Source organism: Schistocerca gregaria, chromosome X (assembly GCF_023897955.1).
Source record: "Schistocerca gregaria isolate iqSchGreg1 chromosome X, iqSchGreg1.2, whole genome shotgun sequence".
NCBI classification, from domain to species: Eukaryota; Metazoa; Arthropoda; class Insecta; order Orthoptera; family Acrididae; genus Schistocerca; species Schistocerca gregaria.
In genome coordinates, this window is record NC_064931.1 from 299,388,988 (window position 1) to 299,409,820 (window position 20,833).

General features: G+C 35.7%; 1 protein-coding gene across 19 annotated transcripts in view; it reads right to left on the reverse strand.

Annotated features, from left to right (window-relative positions):
• Positions 1-214: 214 nt before the first annotated feature.
• LOC126297808 (ELAV-like protein 1) overlaps positions 215-20,833 on the reverse strand; it is a 199,612-nt gene continuing 178,993 nt past the window's right edge. For 3 of the 19 annotated variants that reach the window (XM_049989027.1, XM_049989019.1, XM_049989026.1), the window contains exons 5-10: positions 17,810-17,869; positions 13,426-13,464; positions 11,454-11,709; positions 10,906-10,947; positions 10,005-10,046; positions 215-9,393 (exon numbers count right to left, since the gene is read on the reverse strand). In XM_049989027.1, coding sequence (XP_049844984.1) covers positions 9,069-9,393; positions 10,005-10,046; positions 10,906-10,947; positions 11,454-11,709; positions 13,426-13,464; positions 17,810-17,869 — 764 coding nt within the window. In that variant the 3' untranslated portion in view covers positions 215-9,068. The remainder of the gene's footprint in view (positions 9,394-10,004; positions 10,047-10,905; positions 10,948-11,453; positions 11,710-13,425; positions 13,465-17,809; positions 17,870-20,833) is intronic. The other 16 variants (XM_049989020.1, XM_049989030.1, XM_049989025.1 and 13 more) reach the window with 14 other exon arrangements.

Genomic DNA, 20,833 nt, shown 5'->3' on the forward strand with positions numbered 1-20,833 from the left:
CAGTCCCTTCTAAAATTTAAAAATTAACATGAAAGAGTAGGTTCTAATCCAAATCCTTCCAAAAAATAAATTTTGCACACACACACACACACACACACACACACACACACACACACACACACACACACACACACACAATCTTTTTGTGTTGCTTTTACTTAGTCTCTGCTTATTCGGGAGGAGAAAAAATCCACTTTGAAATAATGACAACACAGCTTCTTCAGTTATTTATTTTCACTTCCTCTTCTAATCAAAATAAAAAAAATAATGACAGTAGTGAGAAACTTTGAATGGAGCAGAGTTAGGCCTTTTGTATGGTGGATTATCTGCTTTCAAGGTAGGCAAAATAACAAGAATATGATAATGTATGTGTATATATATGTATATGTATATATAATATTACACAGTACAATTAAATCCAGTAAATTATATATTTCAGAGAAACTATTTATAAATTACAAAGATATCAAAACACATATAAATGCAATCAATGACTTTCAAATGTGCTAACAATATAAGTAGATTAACCTGACCATTTTTGATTTCTTACGATTATAGATACTGGTAATTAGCTATAACTGGTGAATCAGCACATGGTAACCAAACTTCATTCTGCTGGAAAGTAATTCTGAACATGTAGTAAAGTTTTAGTACTGATATCAGGTACTTCGATGAAGTCGTCACCTACTGGTTTGCATTAGCGTTTTCCTTATTTGACAATTACAATTGTGAAGAATTAGAATATAAAATTACCGTGTTCAGCACATGAAATCTGTTTGCTTTTGGTATAGCAAATTTTACTTTCGAACACGCTGGAGCACGAACATAAGTTTTTGTTTTCTCTATGAAAAAACTTAAACAAAAAACTAAGCTGAAATGCAATTATTATGAAGTAATTCTGCTCAAATCTTTAAGATCTGATTCAGATAGTGAAAGTAATTTTACTACATACAAATATTCAGAACTATGTCAATGCAAAGTTAAATCTATATTTAATAAATACTTTGGTTTCCCCTGAATTGGGCACAAGCTGATAAACTTCAACTAAGTATTTCACACAACATCAAGTGGGAACTTTTTGCTCTAACTGATTATGCTTAACACACAGAAATAAAATTAGGAGCCTCTAGAGAATCTATTCGTACACAATATAGTGTCATGATCTCAGGAGAGTTTTCATTCATTCCATAATGATCCGCATCGTGGCAATTCTAACATGCAAAATACTGATATGTAAGACTTCAATACTGTTTACAGCTAGGCTTTGCCAAGTATAATACTTCTAAATTCCCAGTATTGTTGTATTTTGATGTTTTCATTAAGTGTTTTTATATAAAGATATGAGTAATTAAAGAAATGTTACAAAGGAAATATATGGTTAAACGTACATTTCAAACCAAGTTCACTCATACTACCAGAAGTAGTAAACAGTTTAATTACTGAACACCATTACAGTCTGTACACTGTACAATATGTGAATGATCATACTATAAGACTACTCACAGTATGTTCGGAGTACCCAGGAAGTAAGTTATTAAAATACATTAACAGCCAGAGATATATATATATATATATTTTTTTTTTAGTGGAGATCACATTACTGAATGCTTTCTGCCACAAGAAAAGAAAAATTTAACTGAAAGCAACAGCACCAACAAAATTTTTGTAGTTTAATCACAGTGAATTATAAATATTTTCGATCATTTATTTCCTGAAGCATTTGTGCATAATCACAAATGCGACAAAACTGTTGAGTTCTGACATGCCAGAGCAATTGGTAACTACTGAACTTTATTGTCAGAACAGTACTGAAGCTTTGAATTCAGCCAAAACCTCTATTTTCTGCATTTAAATTATTTCCACAGAAAGTTTTGTACAACAGTGTCATTTAGCCACTGATCACTCATGTTGCTAAAGCTTATCAGCACCTTTAGTTGGCTATTGCGAGTAATGCACAGTGAGAAGGTAGGAGGAAGCAAAGCTGAGAGTAACAACAGAAAGGTTTGTACTTTGAAAGAGTTACACAAAGGCGTGTGTGTTCAAACAACTTTCAGTTAACCTCAAACATGTAATACACTAAATCCAAGTTTTAAATATCTAATTTTGATTTTTTCCCAAAGGCAGAGTTATTCAGTTACTGAAAAATCTGCAGGTCACATGAATTCTGTGTGCTGCTATAATGGAATATCTTTAAAGCTAAACCAATGCGGCTTCTCACATTTCAAACTACATGAATTCATAGAATTTTATTTATATTCATGGACAGTACACTGAACTGCTCAACTAAAATTTGCAGTTTCAGGAGGTAGAATTGTGACTACTCCAGTAAATTCATGCTTTTCACAGAAAAGCTTGTCATATAATACTGAATGATAAAACCTTTCATCAACACTAGGAATGTAACTAACTGCCAGGAGAACATAGGCCACAAGCACTGATCACAATTTCTGTGCCACAAATTGAAAGTGCTCCAAACTGTATTGCAATTGGATGTTTTTTCACAGCTGTTTGACTGGAAAGGAAACATTTGCTTACGCATGAAACTAACCAAGCATTTTTGTTACAGTGATAGAGACTATAGAAACACGCACAAATAGAAAGGGAAAAGAGGAGAGAAAGAGAGAAAGAGAGAGAGAGAGAGAGAGAGAGAGAGAGAGAGAGAGAGAGAGAGAGAGAGAGAGAGAGAATACAGTGTGCACCTGCCATTCTCCTCCGATTACCCTACCAACTAAAGGAAAATCTGTGACTGCTAATACCATACCAGACAATTTCTTACACAGCTTTTAACTTTTAACTGAACTGACAATTTTTATCAGCATGTTGACTAGGTGATTAAATGTAGAGAAATAATATTTTAATACATTTAACAGCAATATACACAAAATTTTAAAATTTGTGAAGACCTAACTAATGATACTGGAAATTCATCCCAACTCAGGCTGCTGTATCGAACTCGTATGCTCATAAATAAATATTTTTCTTACAGTATTTAATTTAGTTAATAGTATTACTGTAAATGCAATTTTGCTAGTCTTTTATTCATCCAGCACATCACTGTAAAAGGTAACTGATCATCTTATGTTCTCAGCAAAGAGAATAAATACAGTTCATAGGGACTGCTGGTATTGATACTATTAACTAGTAAAAAGCAATAATTAGTGAAATACATGAATTTATAGGAACCAGAAATACGTGAAAACATATTTAGTCCAACACTAATTTTATTAAAATATTATGAATAGGCAATATATTCCTTGCTTACAAAATTGAACAATTTGTAACAATTAATGTAAACATGGAAAAATAGACAGTCAGAAAGTTGACTAGAAATGCCACTGCCACGACACTGAGTATAGTAATGTCTAAAAACTGTAGAGTAAATCGGACAGTGTTCTCAGGTAAGAGGTTCAAGACAAATGGAAAAGGAAAGAAGCGATACATAGCCTAGGCCTATGTATTATTATTCCCTGACCATCCGTTCTATTCATTTATTCTGAGACACTTCACACCAAGGATAACGTGTTGCATAGTGAATCTTTCATTTGTAAAACTTTAGAAAAGATGTACACATATACACTGAGGTCAATTGTTATATCTTAACAATACATCATACAAGCACCAGACTAGAAAAACAAAGTGAGCTTCATATATTGCAGCTTATCACTTAAACAATCATTTACCTACAATTCTACTTTTATCTAACACAGTTAAATAATGCACTAAATGTGTAATACATACTGTTATGGGAACAAATTAATGGCCACACTACTATTAATTTACTAAAAAAGCATCAACAGTCTCAAAATTAGGTTCATAAATATTTGGAAGCTATTAGTTTCCTAATGTAATTTTCACTTTATACAACAGACAAAAACATAACCAGCCTCCAACCACACTTTTTCAGCAGATGCAGTGGCACTGCTTAACTGACCAAACATCCCAAAAACAGTTGTGAAACTGAAAAGCAAGAAAAACCTACTAATAAAGTAATATATTCCAAAAACGTTTTTACATATGATTTAAATTTTAAGTTTTCCTAGACGAGCAAATCAAGGGTAAGAATGGATGACAATGTGTCCATCGACATGATCTTTGACTTCACAGTAATTCACATTATATGTGGTCAGACTTCAAACCATATATTTTAATGTTTTGCTTCCTACTACCTTATCACAACTGAATGTGCAAGAGATCCTTGGGATGAAATGGCTGCACACAGCACAGTATTAAGTACTTTTACTTATAACCAAGAAAACTACTGAAGTACTCTAAAACAACTCATAACTGACTAGTTCCTTACTCTTAACAACAAACACAATAAATTAAATGGGATAGAATTTGGCCATTCTAGTTAGCAATCATTCTAGCTTTCCTGACTGAAGTTCAACCTATTTTCCTTGCGTTTCCAATTGGCTGTTTTCTTGTACTATAACTCAATTCCAACCAAAATCCAACCCATTAATACCACAAGTTTAGTAATAAATTACTCAAAAATAAATGACCAAGAGAAGTAAGGTGAAAGCTCTAGCTCTAGTGCTGATACTTCTCCTCCTCCTCATCACTTGGCTAATTTAATGAAACTAGAAGTATGGCACCTGACACTCAGAAATGTTTCCTGAACTACCCATGTAAGTCTACAGCTATATGGAAATTATTTAAGTAGTGAATCATTTCCTTGGGTAAATACAACCAATTGAATACATACACCTAAATGCAATGTGACACTAGACAGAAGCAATGAAGACATGCACTGCAAGGTAGAAGTAGTAACAATAGCAGCAGCATGACAGCTTTTAACTGTTGAAATACAGTTATTTAAATGGTTATTACATAGAAATTACAGCACAAAACAGATCAAACTCACTTTTTTTGTTTTGTTTTCAGAATGTCCTTGTGCTTAAAGCATTACCAGTCAGCCCATGGCACATATAATATTATGCAAGGAGAAAAAGGACTACAGCTATTAGCTATGGGTGAAATAGGATGGAAGGGAGAGAAGCACGTAACCAGAATGGCCGCCCACAAAAGTAACATTCACGGAACACTAAAACTGAGATGTGTGTTAATCTTAATTTGTTACTTCAGTGAGCAGGGACTATAACAGGAAACTGGCAGGACACGTCATGACTACAACAAACCAACTGGCAAGAGGCCATGTGGACAATAATGGTACTCTTGACAGTTACCAGTCTGTACGAAGTCACTGGCCAGTGGATCTATATTCATCACTCAATCTAAAGCTACACATTTAAGAACATCTTTTCTTATTGCATTGATTACAGTGTGAGGTACTGTAATACAGAAACCCCGTCTCTTTCTATAAAAGTATATGGAATGCTTAGTCACAAAAAAAGGCTCAGTCCTACACCAGAGTGTAGCTTCAAATGCTATTGTCCAGTGTTGGAAAACGATACACATAGCACGAGTCTGGCCCTCACAACGCAAATTTTATAACCTAGAGCTACATCACACAAAGATGAATACAAGTTCTAGAAAGATAGCAAAAGCATTCAAGTGCAGTCAAGTTCTTCAAATTTTAACCAGTGACTCTTTTTCACTATTTAGGCCAGTTAAGAGTCACTACATGAGGACTGACTCCCCATCAGTACAACACAGAGGAGTCTACACACTACAGAGAAGCCAACCAAGCATATTTTGTGCTTTGCTTTACAATTTTATATATATCTATATAATTATGTATTAGATAGAAATGAAAAGAGGGCATCATTAAAAGGGATAGGGACACAGTTGCTTGTATTGTGCTGTAGTATCAGTCATCTGCGATGTCCAAACAAAATTAGGGATCAGTAAATGAAGACATAGCGAACAACCACTGCAGTGAAGCAAACTACATGCTAAACCAAGACTTACATATTAATTTACTTATAACCACTTTCTTTCACATATGTAACAGTTACATATTACCGTTTTAAAAACTTCTATAGACCACTGCAATATGCAGGAACATGAGATAGTAAGAGGAACTGGTTCATTTTATACTGTGTGTGGGGCACCAGGGTAATATGACAATTGAGGTACTGTATGCTATGTCTTAACTGTTGCATTACTATCCCCCGCAACAAATTTTTTTTTGTTTGTTTGTCCACGCTCCTGCACATCTTCAAACTACAGTGCCACTGTCCCACTTTCACATGTTATTGTCTCTTTAATTCTATCCAATTTATTATACATATATACATAAACTTTATATATATATATATATACATATAAAACTATTTACCTTAAAATCAATGAGTAATCTTGGTTTGTGTAACTTCTTTGCATTTCTTTAACTTTTAATCCAACAGACTGCAATTGACTGATCTTGCACTTTGGTAAAAAGAATGAACAACTGCAAGTAATGTTTAAAAAGAGTATTACAATGTATAATCAAGCAAACCCCTATTTAAGAAGAATGAGGATTACCAAAGTTAACAAATCCAATTTTTCCCACATTTAGCCAATACCACTTGGCCATATTGCATCCATCAAATACACGAACAAGTTCTATAAAGCTTCAAAAGTTATTTATACTTTAAATGTAGAACAAGTATCATCACAATCTTGATAAATGCAGAAGCAGCTTTCAAAACTATTATCCACAACCCAAAATATACTTTGACCCTCCTTATATGAATGGCTTTTGTATTAGCTTAATGATCACATCAGAGGTTTTTAAGTACTTCAATTGTCTTTATGGAATTCCTCTTTGTACAGTTTTATATATAATTTAACAGATGTATGCACCATTTGAGTATCATATAAAATATTCCACTTATTCCTCTAAAGAGCTGTTGTGGTATCTAAGAGGGAAGAAATGCTACTGGCTGCAAGAACCAAGTCACTGCCACTGAATAAAGTGGATCTCCTTTCTCAAGTTCAACATAGTTTCAACACTAATCGATCTCACAGAATTACTTACATTGGCATTAATGACAAAAGGGCCCACCTGTGAGATATTTATCAAGGAATGTTCTCAAGTAACACTAACGTACATCTGCTTCGTTGACTCATGAAGGGAGGGGGAGGGGGAGATAAATAACACTGAAAAGTGCATCGAGTTGACTGAACGCCATTTAATAATCTACTCTTTAGTAGTTAAACTCTTATCCTCAACAGCATGATAAAGTTTTTTTTATCAAAAAGGTTTCTCTATCTCTTTCCTAATCTCAGGCAAAGTATAATATATATACATTTTCATTTTTAATCTTTACAATTGTGACCATGAAAGATAAAGTCCATCAAAATTTTGTATTCAAAAACTGCTGACGTATTGCACGAGTCCTGATTCCTTCCACAATGAGCGAGTTAAGATATTTGCACTGTCATAGCATGGTGCGCTTAGTACAACAGGAAGTTAATCTGTTGTAAGGCCCAGTGTGGGGGTAAGGGGGGAAAGGCCGGAAGAATGGAGGCCCCGGCCAGCCTTGTGCTCCTGCTGAGCACGCCTAACTCGGAAACTCCTAGTGAAATGGGAACTATCTTGACACTATATAAACTTTAAGAAGATGAAGAGATACAAAGTCTCATTCGTTATATAATTAAATTTCTTCGTACTTTTCATGTCTTTCATTTAAAATCCTTTCGCCCACTAGGAATGCATCATTTGTTAAATTTGATAAGTGTTCTTATAAAAATAAATTTCTTTCATGGAAGTTGACTTATCAAGTTGGGCAGCATATTTGATAGGTTACCTGATTTATTTTCAATATTTATATTATTTATTTACTTAATAAATTTGTGCAAGTCTGTGTGGTTCCCCAGAAAAAAAAAAAAAAAAAAACAATATGCAAATGAAAAGAAATTGCGTAACCATGAACAATAAAACAGTGCCAAATGAAGAGAAGGATTCCAGTTACTTTACCGTGAGGAGGAATATTAGTTAGTGCATGGGTTGTGGAATATATCCCTTCATGTAAAAAATTATTATAATAAATACCATCAACTGAAGTAACACACTGAAGTTTCATGGGAACAGCCAAATTTTACAAAGACAGTAGGTCACCTTGACACTAACTGAAATTAAAAAAAATAAAAAAGGGTAGAAACCTCCAAGGAAAAAAGGTGTGTGTGTGTGTGTGTGTGTGTGTGTGTGTGTGTGTGTGTGTGTGTGTACGTACGTACCCGCGCGCATGCGCGTTCGCCAACTTCTGGCAAAAAGTAAGAACCATATGCAACATAAATTAGAAAATAATTACATAATGCAGGTTAACTATATCAAAAAACAAATGGATGAATTAAGTTTTGTTAAAAATGAACGCAAACGTTGCACACACAAAAAAGAAAGAAAAAATATGTATCTATCTATATATAAATATATATATATGAATGGGCCAGTACATCCTGGCCAGCAATGTTACAAGAATTGTGTGCAGAATGAGAAATTTCATATTTTGTATATTCCTACAAAATGATAGCATTAATAGCTGCTTCATATATCTTAAGATATAGTTTACAACATATTCTTTGGCTTGCAATGCTGGACACTGAAGTATCGAATGTCCAGTTTGCACACAGCTTGAGTAACATTACCGATTAAAATATTTAATAAATTACACAATAAAATGTCTAGAATTGCCACCAAGGAGAATGAGGAGGATTTTATAAAATGCCACTTTGCTCCTCATACACCTTTCTTTAGGAAACACATGACTTGCACTAGTCTTGACTAGCTCAAAGTTGGCTGCGTTTTATCTGTTATAGTCAAGTATATTATTGGGCAATAAAACCATAATACACCTGGAAAGTTAACCCTTCTGGAAAGCTGCATTTGTTCCAAAAATTATTTCAGAAATTACACTAAAAACTCTATGGAACTGCGAAGAACACAGGGATTGGAATGGCTGATGGGAAAAGGGAACAAGGATGAACAGGGAGGATAAGGGAAATCTAGCAACCAAATGGACTAATCACCAACAATTATTAGGTCCACAATTCCTGGTTTCATAGAGTGATCATTATTAAACAAGTGCAGCCTTCTCACCTGCTTCAGCTTATGACTAGCACGGTCACGCAAAATGCACTACAGCAGCCAATGTGACAGCAGCTGTACAAGTTCTTTCAGCCACTTATGTGGTTTTGCTTTTGTTTGTTTTGAACGACACCTGCAAGACACGATTTCCCAAAGTGTATCCATTTAGTGACTGGATAGCTACTACAGCTTCATCATAATTTGTCATCGTTACAAAGCCAAAACCTTTGCACTTGTTGGTTTGGAGGTCTCTAATAACTTTAACACTCTGTACTGCACCAAATGGGCCAAACAGCTGCCACAGGACATTTTCTTCTGTTTCCGGTGCCAAGTTGTACACGAAGATGCACCATCCCGAGCCATTCATAGCGTTTCCTGGTAGCATTGAATTGGCAAGCAGATCTCCAGCTAGCGGTGAATACCTAAAATATTAAACTGCTGAATGAAAAAACAATCACAACTTCATGAATTAACAGGACATGCTACAAACCTCATTCACATAACAAATCAAATGCACATACTTCCTTCGTTTCTGACATATTTATTTTCATCACAACAATAAAAACAGATATTTAAAATGTTTAGGGTAATGCTGATTTTTACAGCTCCAGAAAGTGGTGGGTGTATAAGACAACATTTGAAATGCATATCTTGTTATGTGAATAAAGCAAAAATAGGTCAAGAGCATGTTTTAACATTTAGTACATGCTTTCCACTAGACTGGGAACTTGTCACACTGTGCAACTAAAGACCCCAGATGATGCCATCTGGCCTTATGTTGTCTGTGCCTCAATGAAGTGCCCCAACCCTACCCTTTGTATAACTGCGTGGCTGCCACAGGAACACAGATGGCTCTACAAAGGGAGTAAACACAAAACACAAAAAAAGAAAAAAGAAAGATAAAAGAAAGATAAAAGAAAAATGAAAGAAAAAGATGAGAGGAAGGGCATGCTCATCACAAAGAAACTGCTAAATAAACATCAAAAACGAAACAGTACTGTAAGTTTAATGGAATAAACTCTTTAATACTGACCTCTGTAAGCCTTTGTTTATGGCTAGCATGGTCTTGCCAGTGCTAAAACAAAATACAGAAACCAACATAAGAAAATTAAACAGCGAGTATATATAATGTGAAGCTAAAACGTCAAGTCTAAATTAAACAGGAAATTGAGATTTGTTTCCAGACAAGAAAGCCAGAGAAAGAACTATGGATATTGGGTTTCATCTGAATGCAAAAAAACTTGAATTTGCTTGGATTTAATAAGAGACCACATGAAATGCAGAGATGGCAGCCATACTAAAGAATTAAGGCAAGTCTTCAGTCAAGTTAGATACACCACTAGTTCACTAAGACCCTTCAACAGAAATACTCCTACGTTCAGGATGCCTTGTAAAAATGGAAAGAGAAACTAAAAAGGGAAGCAGCATATTCAGTATGCCACATTTAAATAATAGTCCTGTATTGTTTAGACAGTAGGTATTACATTTTTGATTTCCCCGAGATATGAATAAATTAGAGGTTTCACATTTCAGTTGAGGCCGCACTACAGATTTAGTTCCATACATCTACCAGCCAACTAATGTAGCCTGGAATATCAAACCAATTAATAAAAGGTGTAATATAATTTCCACAGAAGCAAATGAACATCATGCTAGGAGTTTTGAGCATCTTGGGGTTTTAAGCTTACAGTAAACACACTACAAGAAAGAAAATTAAGATTTTATTAACACACTGCACTGTACACATTGTCATTTACCTTCACAGTAAAAAGAGCTAATTCTCGCAGGCACAAACTTTAGTTCCCCCGAGTTAATGGAAAAGACAGTACAATTAATATTAGGAGAATAATATCTCCCTAACCATGCAACAAAAAACTGCTGATTTGCCAATTCATTTAACACAGCAACTCAGCAAAATCACTGCTATTACTTACCAGTCTCTTGCATCAGGCCACAGCGGCAGTCCGTACGGGCTGCTTGGTGGAAAGGCAGGCCAATGTAGCAAACAATCACGTGACATTTGGAGAAGGAGAAAAGTACTACGCCTATACTAAGTATGCCAAAAGCGGCAGCAAGTATATTTACTCACAAATCTAAAGTTAAAGATTTTTGATGGTGTAACTACCACCTTTAATCTCTTTCCCATTAACACTACAGAAGTGTCACCAAGACCTTTTGAGCAAATTTGCTAGAAGGGTGGGAACAGTATTTGGGTAATATATTGTTAAAGGGTACTATTCTAGTACAATGCTAAATTTGCCAATTGTACAAAGCTATATTTCAGATGTCATACCTTTCCACGGATACAGGGCATTTAAAGAGTTGAAGCACACAAATTGTGTAGGCTACTAAAAAAAAAAGTCTTACAGAAAATTTACAAGAAAAATTAATAAAAATTAATATAGTCAAAGGAATATAAAAGGAAACTAACTGGAAAGAACTAGTGGTAATGAAACGAACTGCAACTGGGAAAGTCAAGTACCTGGAGAGTGGTGACAGTGGAATGTACCTGAAGCGCCCCGTCGGGTGGTGAATCGGTCCGCCAAATCGCCGAGCTTGAGGAGCTAAGTAAGCTGCTAAAGGAGGGATTGCTTTGTTGTTGTTGCTTGGATTATTTGCAAATTTCACTGTGATGGCTTCTGTGGAACCTTTTGGAACAGTGCCATTAAGTTCCTGGATTGCACGTTCAGCCTCAATACGTTGGTCAAATCTAATGAAGCCAACACCCTTAGACAGACCTGTAAAATTGAAACTTATTTTAGGAGCATATTTGAACTATACTTTAATTGTAAAGTTTTTCAGTACACACACTAAGCAAGCAACAAAAGCAAAAAGCAAAGAAATTTGCATTCATTTGAAAACTATTTCTATTGGTTAGCAAGCTACACAAACAAAAACCTAGGAGCAAAACAAAAAAATGAGTAAGTTACTACCATGGAAGCCAAGACAAGTAAAAGGTTTCCAAGCTACCAATATTTTTACTAACCCTCACAAATGTCTTGATATTCTGATATAGATAAGTCTTCTGCCATGGACATGAACACCAGGCGAGGGCAGAACATGCATATGTAAATCATGCTTTTGATCAAGAAAGCAAAAACCCAAGGTATTAATACAATCAGGAGAATGTAAAGAGTTTAAAATTTTTAGATAATGTGAACTACATACACATCATACAAAAGGCAACTTTAAGTTGCAAATTTTTAAATCCAACAAAAAATATAGAACAGCAGTGAAGATTAAATTTAATTTCATATGAATAAAGGTCTTCAACAGCTGAAAGCAAAGTTAACAATGGCTTTGAAGAGAGAAAAAACCACACACACACACACACACACACACACACACACACACACACACACACACACACACACACACACACACAATGGACCTTCGTATGTACACACATTTTAAGATACACTAACTTCACGATAGCCACACAGAAACAAAATTTGTCAGTGTATGTTTCTTACAGAGAGAGATAGAGTATGATAAACTTTCATTCAGTAGAAAATGAAAATATTTTCTCCTGTTAATACTTGGATGACTTTGTTACACCATATAATTTCTTGACTAACATCCCACACAAACACTGAAGTGATATAAATGACCACAATGATTATCTGGCCGCAGTATTTCTTACTGTAATTAAGTACCAGCTTGTACCAGATAACGTACCTATATACAGTTCCAAAGTATTTTGTGTTCAAACAAAAGTAAGACTCATCTAGTTCTGCATTTGATGAGAGGCCTGGTGTTCATATGATGCCATGGCAGGAGTATCACATTATTCCAATAGTCAATGGTAACCAAACAAAACTGCAAGAATTTCTTTTCATATTAGTCATATTTAACATTTGCTGATTTGATCCCATGAACTTTTAGTAAGCTGACAATAATCCACATTTAAAACACTTAACTACAACCCATTACAGAAAGCTATTTCAAAATACCTATACTGTGAGTTCAGTTACAATTTCTTTCTTTCACTGAGAAAACAGTGTTTAAGTAGCTCCCACGATAAATACTTCAAATAAGCCTACATAGAGGAGTTTCACATGATACTAAATATTGGTTAGTCAGGAGTCAGTACATAAAAACTACTGCTAAGAATCAAAACTTTTATATATAGCCAAACAGCGTGCACTAAAGAACTCGTTATGTTATTTGAAGCTGTAAGTGTTTTATAACATTTTACAGTTACTTGGGTTAATCTAGAGCAGTGGTCTCCAATACTAATACTTCCTTAGAAGAAGAAAATTCCACAACAATAGGCACTGTACTTGTGCAATTTTATATCAGCTGAAAAAATGTAGCAGTTTGTTGCTCACTGCAAGAAATACAGTTGTACTCCACCCTTTACCAAATCATTATGCACTGAGGATAGATGAAGACCACTATTCTAAGAGGAAGGCACATCCTAATTTAAAAACAAACATTAATCACTCACGTACAGGGTAAACTGTCTCCGGCTCCACTGACAAATTGGCGGACTAGGGAAAAGAAAACCAAAAATGTACAACAATTTCCTAATTGATATGGCTCAAAAACTAAACAACTAATACTAAACAGAAAAATTTGTTTAAAAACCACACACAAAATTCTCTCATACATATAACTTTCTCAGATTTAGTGTGCGTTGTGTGTAATTTCCCTTCTCTACTTAGAACCCCAGCTAACATAAATATGAACATACTTTGTCAATTATTACACACGGATTTGACAAATACAGGCTGTATATAAACACCAGACCTCATTACTCTGAAGATCAAACTACGTATGACTTATTCCTATTTGCAGGGATTAAAACTTTTTGCAAACACACACACACACACACACACACACACACACACACACACACACACACACACACACACATATATAAATAAATCATGCACATGAGCTAAAATTAGTGTGGTTCACAGGATATATCAGGGTATGGATGAGCCACCAGTTTGAGTAATCAACATGACTCATTCACTGACTTCTCTAACCAAAATTTACACATACTATCTGAAAGTGGAACAAAGTCAATGCTTATTGTCTGCTTGCCTTTTATGACATAGTGTGCACATACACTGTGTGTGTGTGTGTGTGTGTGTGTGTGTGTGTGTGTGTGTGTGTGTGTGTGTGTGTGTGTTACTTAGCATTTTCACAATTTATTTCCTAACAATCTCAGATATAGCCTTAAAATATGTGCATGATTATGTACTTTTATACCAAGTCGGACCTCAACGGGGATACGTAAGATGCTCTTGGCAATTAGCTTCTGATCTTTAAGGACACATGGACAGTTCGATCAGTTTTACTAGACAAAGCTAACTAAGGACCTGTCCATGGTGGCAGCACTGCCGTGTTCATGGAAAAGAAACAGGGCAGAAGCAGTAGTGTACATTCCTTTGGTTTTATGGGGGGAGGGGGGGGGGGGGGGGGGAGGTGCTTTTACGAGTTACATGTTTTTAAGTCAATGCCCTCCATAGCAAAGAAGTAACAGCCAAACAGTCCTACTCACACACTACATGGCATTTATTTGAAGTTTAATACATGTGATTTCAAGTTTCATCAGAGAAAACCAAAGGCTACTTCAGTTCATATGTGGTTTTTGTTACAATCTGAAGATTGTTTTCACTATTGTATTCTTGCTCACATATGACTTAACTGGTAACTTTTTACACCAAATGCCATATGCCATATGCCATCATTCCCCAAGCTTTGCCAAATCATTATGCTACCAGAAAAGACAAAAACCGTTGTTTCAACAGAGAGGCACATCCTAATTTAAAATCAATCTCTCATCATGAGGTTTTCTTACTACACTTTCAGTACCAAATTAACCACATTGGATGAACATACTTTATCTTCATGACTGGTTTCCATCTGTGAGCTACTCATTTTCACATCCCATTTTCAGCATGAAAAACCTCTTAATATCATATGTGCACAAGTTCTATAACATCACATGCACCTCCAAGATTTCTACTTGCTGGCCTGCAACATTTGCTCTGAAAGGAACTGTAACATACCATCAAAACCACTGTATGACAGATGTATTTGCCATCCAAATGTAGAGTGGTCAGGAACCTGTTCATCACTCCCCACCCCCCCCCCCCCCCCCCCCCCCCCTCCCACTTCAAATGTCACTGATGATTATACCTACTGTGTGACCACCTATGGCAAATGCCTCCTAAAATAATGATTTTTTTTCATGCCCCTTTTGTGTTAACAACAGATTAAGGAACAGACAGAGGTTCCTATCTCACTTTTTGGGCACTGATGACCACGCTGTTTAGCGCCCGAAAACCTCAAACCAAAACACACTATCTCACTTTTAGTCTGATTTCCTATGCTCATTAAAAATATATTTTAAATTACATGATACTGTACATTCCTCAGATTCAATATGATGATAATATTTATTTTATCCCACTTCGGTGAACTACCCTCACACCCTCTAGCAAGAGTCATAAGAAATACTATATGGTACCTAATGCACAACTGCATTATTTTAATGAACATTCTGTTAGCTCTACTCTGCACTCCGTTTTCTACAGTTAATCCACAAAGAAAAGTTGCATGAAATGTTAAAATTGAGTCACTTCTTGTTCTGCACCCACATCCCCACCTAAGTGCCTTGAGCAACCAGTGTAACAGATTTTGGGGGAAACTGAACTGTGTTCTCTATTACTAACAACAATTTAACAGTAGCAATGCTGCATTTTCTGCAACTGTTAGTATTGTTTTTTAAACTGTTAGAAATGTTTTTAGATAACTGAGCCATTATGGACTAAATACAAACAGTACATCACATTCATGCAGTCACACACAACTTTTCAGAGGTAAAATGTGTTAAGTAGTTTTCCAACAACATAATGGAGTTAAACCTACCTAAAACCCTGAAACTTCCAGTCTGAATGCTGCAGTAAGATTTTGTTTTACACACTATGGAAATGTAGCTTCTCCTATTAACTACAGTGAGAATACTGTATTTCATTACACAATTAGTTTAGCACCAAATCTCATTAAAACTGGAAGAATGAGCAGTTGAGACTTTAGCATGGTTTTAATGAGGAATCTAAGGGTTATATTCGAGTCACAGTATTTTATGTTAATTTCAATGACATATTGATACATAATGTTTGGGTAATCTGTTATAATGTTTCAGCATAGAAAGATAGATCCACAATTTTATATTACTTTCTGTCTGTAGGTACATGAAATTACACCGAGTTCCTCCTTCAATAAAACCTAAATCATTAGCTGTTGAACCATCTCGATGTTCAACTTTCTATTTTATCAACACACATTGCATAACTCAACCGAGGTGACGACGAATACCACACTCCTCATTTAATCATCATCATCTGAGAAAGGAAAGTAATACCTAAGACTTTCTACTCTCATTCGACAGGCACTTTGTTTTTTTACAAAATGTTTCCCATTCAGCAGTAACAAAACAGCCTTAATCAATTCCAAATCCTGAACTTTTTTCTTTTCCATTTGTAATTCACTAGTGTTCATTGCTACTACATAACCTCCTACAAAAAACACATTTTTCATTATTTTAGATTCGGAGCTCAGTGAATTTATAGTTGTTACCTAATCAGCTCAAATCAGTTTACAATAAATGATTTACCAAAGTATCATAAAAGAATTCAATGCATTAAAGTTTTAATTATACAAATTCATTCTGTTTGGTGTCATATTTAATGGTCCTCGTCAGTAGATAAAATACAATGTAGTCTTAATTAATTAATTAATTAATTAATTAATTAATTAAGCATCCTAATGAATGGGAGAAATGCCACTCAATCACATCAATGGATAAATAGCTATGTTTGAGAGTGCCAGAGCAGCTTTTTGACACTGTCAGTACATGCTAAATATACAGCTAATTATAACAGAGTGGACCGTTTTGCCTCTGTTTCCTCTCTAATGTAATCACATCAGTGGGAGTGTGTGGCACAAATGTAAACTTGCTTCAGGGATCTGCTGAGCTATATAGCTCTTGTCCTCATACAATGTCAACAGGTTAACATTTCGGAAATCTCTTGTCTGTAGAAAATTCAAATTACTGTAGTTCCAGTAAATTATTGTCCCACAGTGATACGTTTCAACACATTTTCCCACCAATAAAACAAGCCACTATATGAAGAAAATTGCCTATCATTTGAGGTTATGCAACTTCAAATCTCTAGAGTATCGACAAAAAGCTCTTTTTTCTTCTAAGAAGGATATTTACCACACCAGCGTGTACATTTTGAACAACTTCCTTCACTGAAGTTATCACTGTAGGCAGATTTCTTGAATATTAAAGAATACGATTGTACAACCGATAACCACTTTCTTGTATTACAAGTGCTGAGAATAGAGCAGAACAGAACTGTCATGTATTTGCTCATACTAAGCTTTAACAGTGTCACAGGCTGTATGTCTGTATTCATCAAGCATAGAAGAAACTGATCTTGTGAACTCTGAATACTACAGGAAATCACCACAAGATGTAGTAAGTTGTAGTACCTCAGTTTATCCCCCCCACCGTCCTCTTACTACTCCACTATTTTTCGATTGATAGCCTTATGTACATTCTTTCTTCACAACTATTAACAGCTACTAAACTCAACAACAAATCTGCAGCACAACAATTACCAAGGATCCAATGCAGAGTGCCATTTTCCACATAGATTCTCATGCAAAGTGTCATTCACTTCTGAAGCTGGCTTAGGTGAAAGTTCAAAGGCAAGTGGCACCCACTTTTTGTCTACCTACATTTGCAAAACAAACAGCGAACTTAGATGTTTACAATAATGTCGAAACAAAAAAATGCTGTATTATACTTGCGCGTTAAGGAAGTAGGCTCCATGGATTCTGGCTCGGAACTGCTTGTTTTTTCGCTGGTTTCTGCAAGAAAAAATGCCTTATAGGGCGATTGTGTCCTGTGGTTTGGCATATGAGTGCGAATCCAGGATGCCTTTTGTGTGTGTGTGTGTGTGTGTGTGTGTGTGTGTGTGTGTGTGTAGCTTCATTGTTAAACATTTACAGTTTTTAAACTTTATGAATAGTATATCCACCCAACAACTTCGTATACTGCTTTGAACCTCATTTTGTAATAAAATTTCAGTATTTTAAAAAAGAGAAAAAAATACAGCCTAGATTGCCCACATATCATAATTCAGCCTGCAAATCTTGGAAGGGGGTGGGGGGGGGGGGGGGGGGAGGGGGAATGATAGTGAATGATACTTATTAACAAATACATACTGTAAGAACAACTAAACATTCAGTACTCAGCAATAAAACAACTTACACATTGCTCTGTATTATAAGCTTCCACTTACTATGTTTTAGTGGTTTTTTAATATATGTTATCACTGTTATAGTATCCTGAGAATCACAAGTTAACAAGTGATCTCTACTTGCTGACTTGGAACTAAGGCATTGATCTCCTGTACTACTCAAAATCTCACTGGATTCTTAACCTTGAAAGGTATTCTGCTTTCACAGACAGTGACAGTGGCATGATGCCAAATTAAGATAGAGTCAAACTTTGTTTAATGTGTTGCAAAATACCAAAGTTTTTGTATTACGCTTAATTGTTTACACGATATTCACCTTTCTTTGTATTTGCACTGTCAGATTTTACTTCATGCAACAAGCCCAATACCCAGTTACAAAATAATACTTTTCAATGGTGTCCCACCTGCACAAGTGAAATTAATTTTGCTTAACATCTCTATACTATCAGATATTGTCACTGTTCAACTGAAACAGTCTTCAATGCTTTACATCAATTATCAAAGCAAAATTTGGTATATTTATTAACTATTTTATCATCAATTTGCATGAAGAATTTTATGCACCATTAAAGCAATTTTTGATGTCTATAACAACATAGGTTTACAGTGGAAAGAAGATAATCTCTCCATCCGTTATGCATTTGTGGAGTTCACCATCCATGTTAGTGTATGAAACATCATTTGTGCTGTTCCACATCACTTTGGAATTGGAATGAATATTTCGAAATTGAGCTTCGGATAGACTGTTATCATCATCACAATCTTTCTCAGTTTCTGATTGGATATTTATCTGTACACATCTGTGGGATTCTTTTCAATCTACAACCATGTTATTCTTTGTAAATGTACTCTAAATAAGTTTCAGAATGCTATTACTGCAAGTTAGCTGCCAGGCTCTATAAGGTGCTATTGTTAATTCTGAACTTTCTTACGAAGTTTGTAGTAGAAGTAATTCTGTCTTTGAAATGTTTACAAATACTGCAACATCCAACTTTCAGGTTAATCTTGCAACCACTGCATCTGAAGTGATTATTATAGTAATGGCAAGTAAGCTGCACACTGAGGTGATTAAGGTCATAGGCCATTGATATGTCCATATACAGACAACGATAGTATTGTGCGCGCAAGGCATGCAAGAGCGCAGAAATGATAGAGCTATCATTTGTACTGAAGTAATTCACATTTCAAACATGATTATGGATGCATGATGGGAATTTACACACCAAATGTTAAGGAATCCAATATTCAGAAATCCAACATGTTAAGAGGTGTGCCAAGAACACCAAATTTCAGGCATTGCCTATCACCACAGTGGTCAACAGCCTTCACTTAACCAACAGCAGTAACATTTGTGCAGAGGTGTCAGTGTTAACAGACACCAAACACTGTGTGAAATAACCACAGGAATCAATATAGGGATACAGTGGATTTATCCATTCAAACATTGTGGTGAAATGTGGTGTTAGTGGGCTGTGACAGCAGATAACCTACCCAAGTGCCTATGCTAACAGCACGAGTCCTTATTTCAGCTGGTAAGAGCTCATGGTAGGATTAAAGTGTGGTGCCGATCCTACAAAGCCATGAACCCAAGTTGTCAATGACACTGTACAAGATGGTGGTGGCTCCATAGAAATGTGGCCTGTGTTTATATGGAATTGACTGGGTCCTCTGGTTCATCTGAACTGATCATTGACGAAATGGGTCTGTTCAGCTACTTTGAGAGCATTTGTAGCCACTCGTGGACTTCACGTTCCCAAACAATGGAATTTTTATGGATGACACTGTATCATGTCACCAAGCCACAGTTGGTTCTGATTGGCTTGAGGAACATTGTGGATCATTTGAGCAAATGATATAGTCACCCAGATTACCTGACATGAATCCCATCGAACATTTATGGGATGTAATTGAGACTTGAGTTCATGCACCAAATCCTGCACCACCAGCACCTGTGCAACTGTGACACCTGATGAGGCAGCATGGCTCAGTATTTCTGCAAGTGACTTCCAATTACTGAGTCCATGCCATGTCGAGATGCTGCACTGTGCTGGGCAGAAGGTGGCCCGACACAATATCAGGAGGTATCTTATGACTTTTGCCTCCTCAGTGTATATAGTAGAAAGCATTTATTTAATAAGGTTAGATAAATTAGTCTACTAACTCAAGATGAAGATTGACACCAGAGGTGTCCTATAATTAAAAAGTGAGAGCAGTTTTAGCCCCCACATTACCAATGAGACCAGCACTATGTCGCTCAACAATTCTCAAATATGATGAAATTGCAGTGTATTTTAACTACAAGTGTCAAAAGTAGATTCGAAGTAGTGCACATTTTTCACCTCATAACTAGTGCATCGTTACCTTCAGCCAAACAAGGAATGATAGATTAAAGAGTCAAAGAAGATTTTCTGTGATTGTTCAACCTTCAAGCAAATAGTATTAGCAAAGACCCCACAGTAACAACATGCGAGATGAAGGGAATAAGCGAAATAAATGGACACACCTGCTAACACCAATAGAGCCTATGGCCACTCCTACATAATACACGACTGCCAAACTGAGAAAGGCAGTT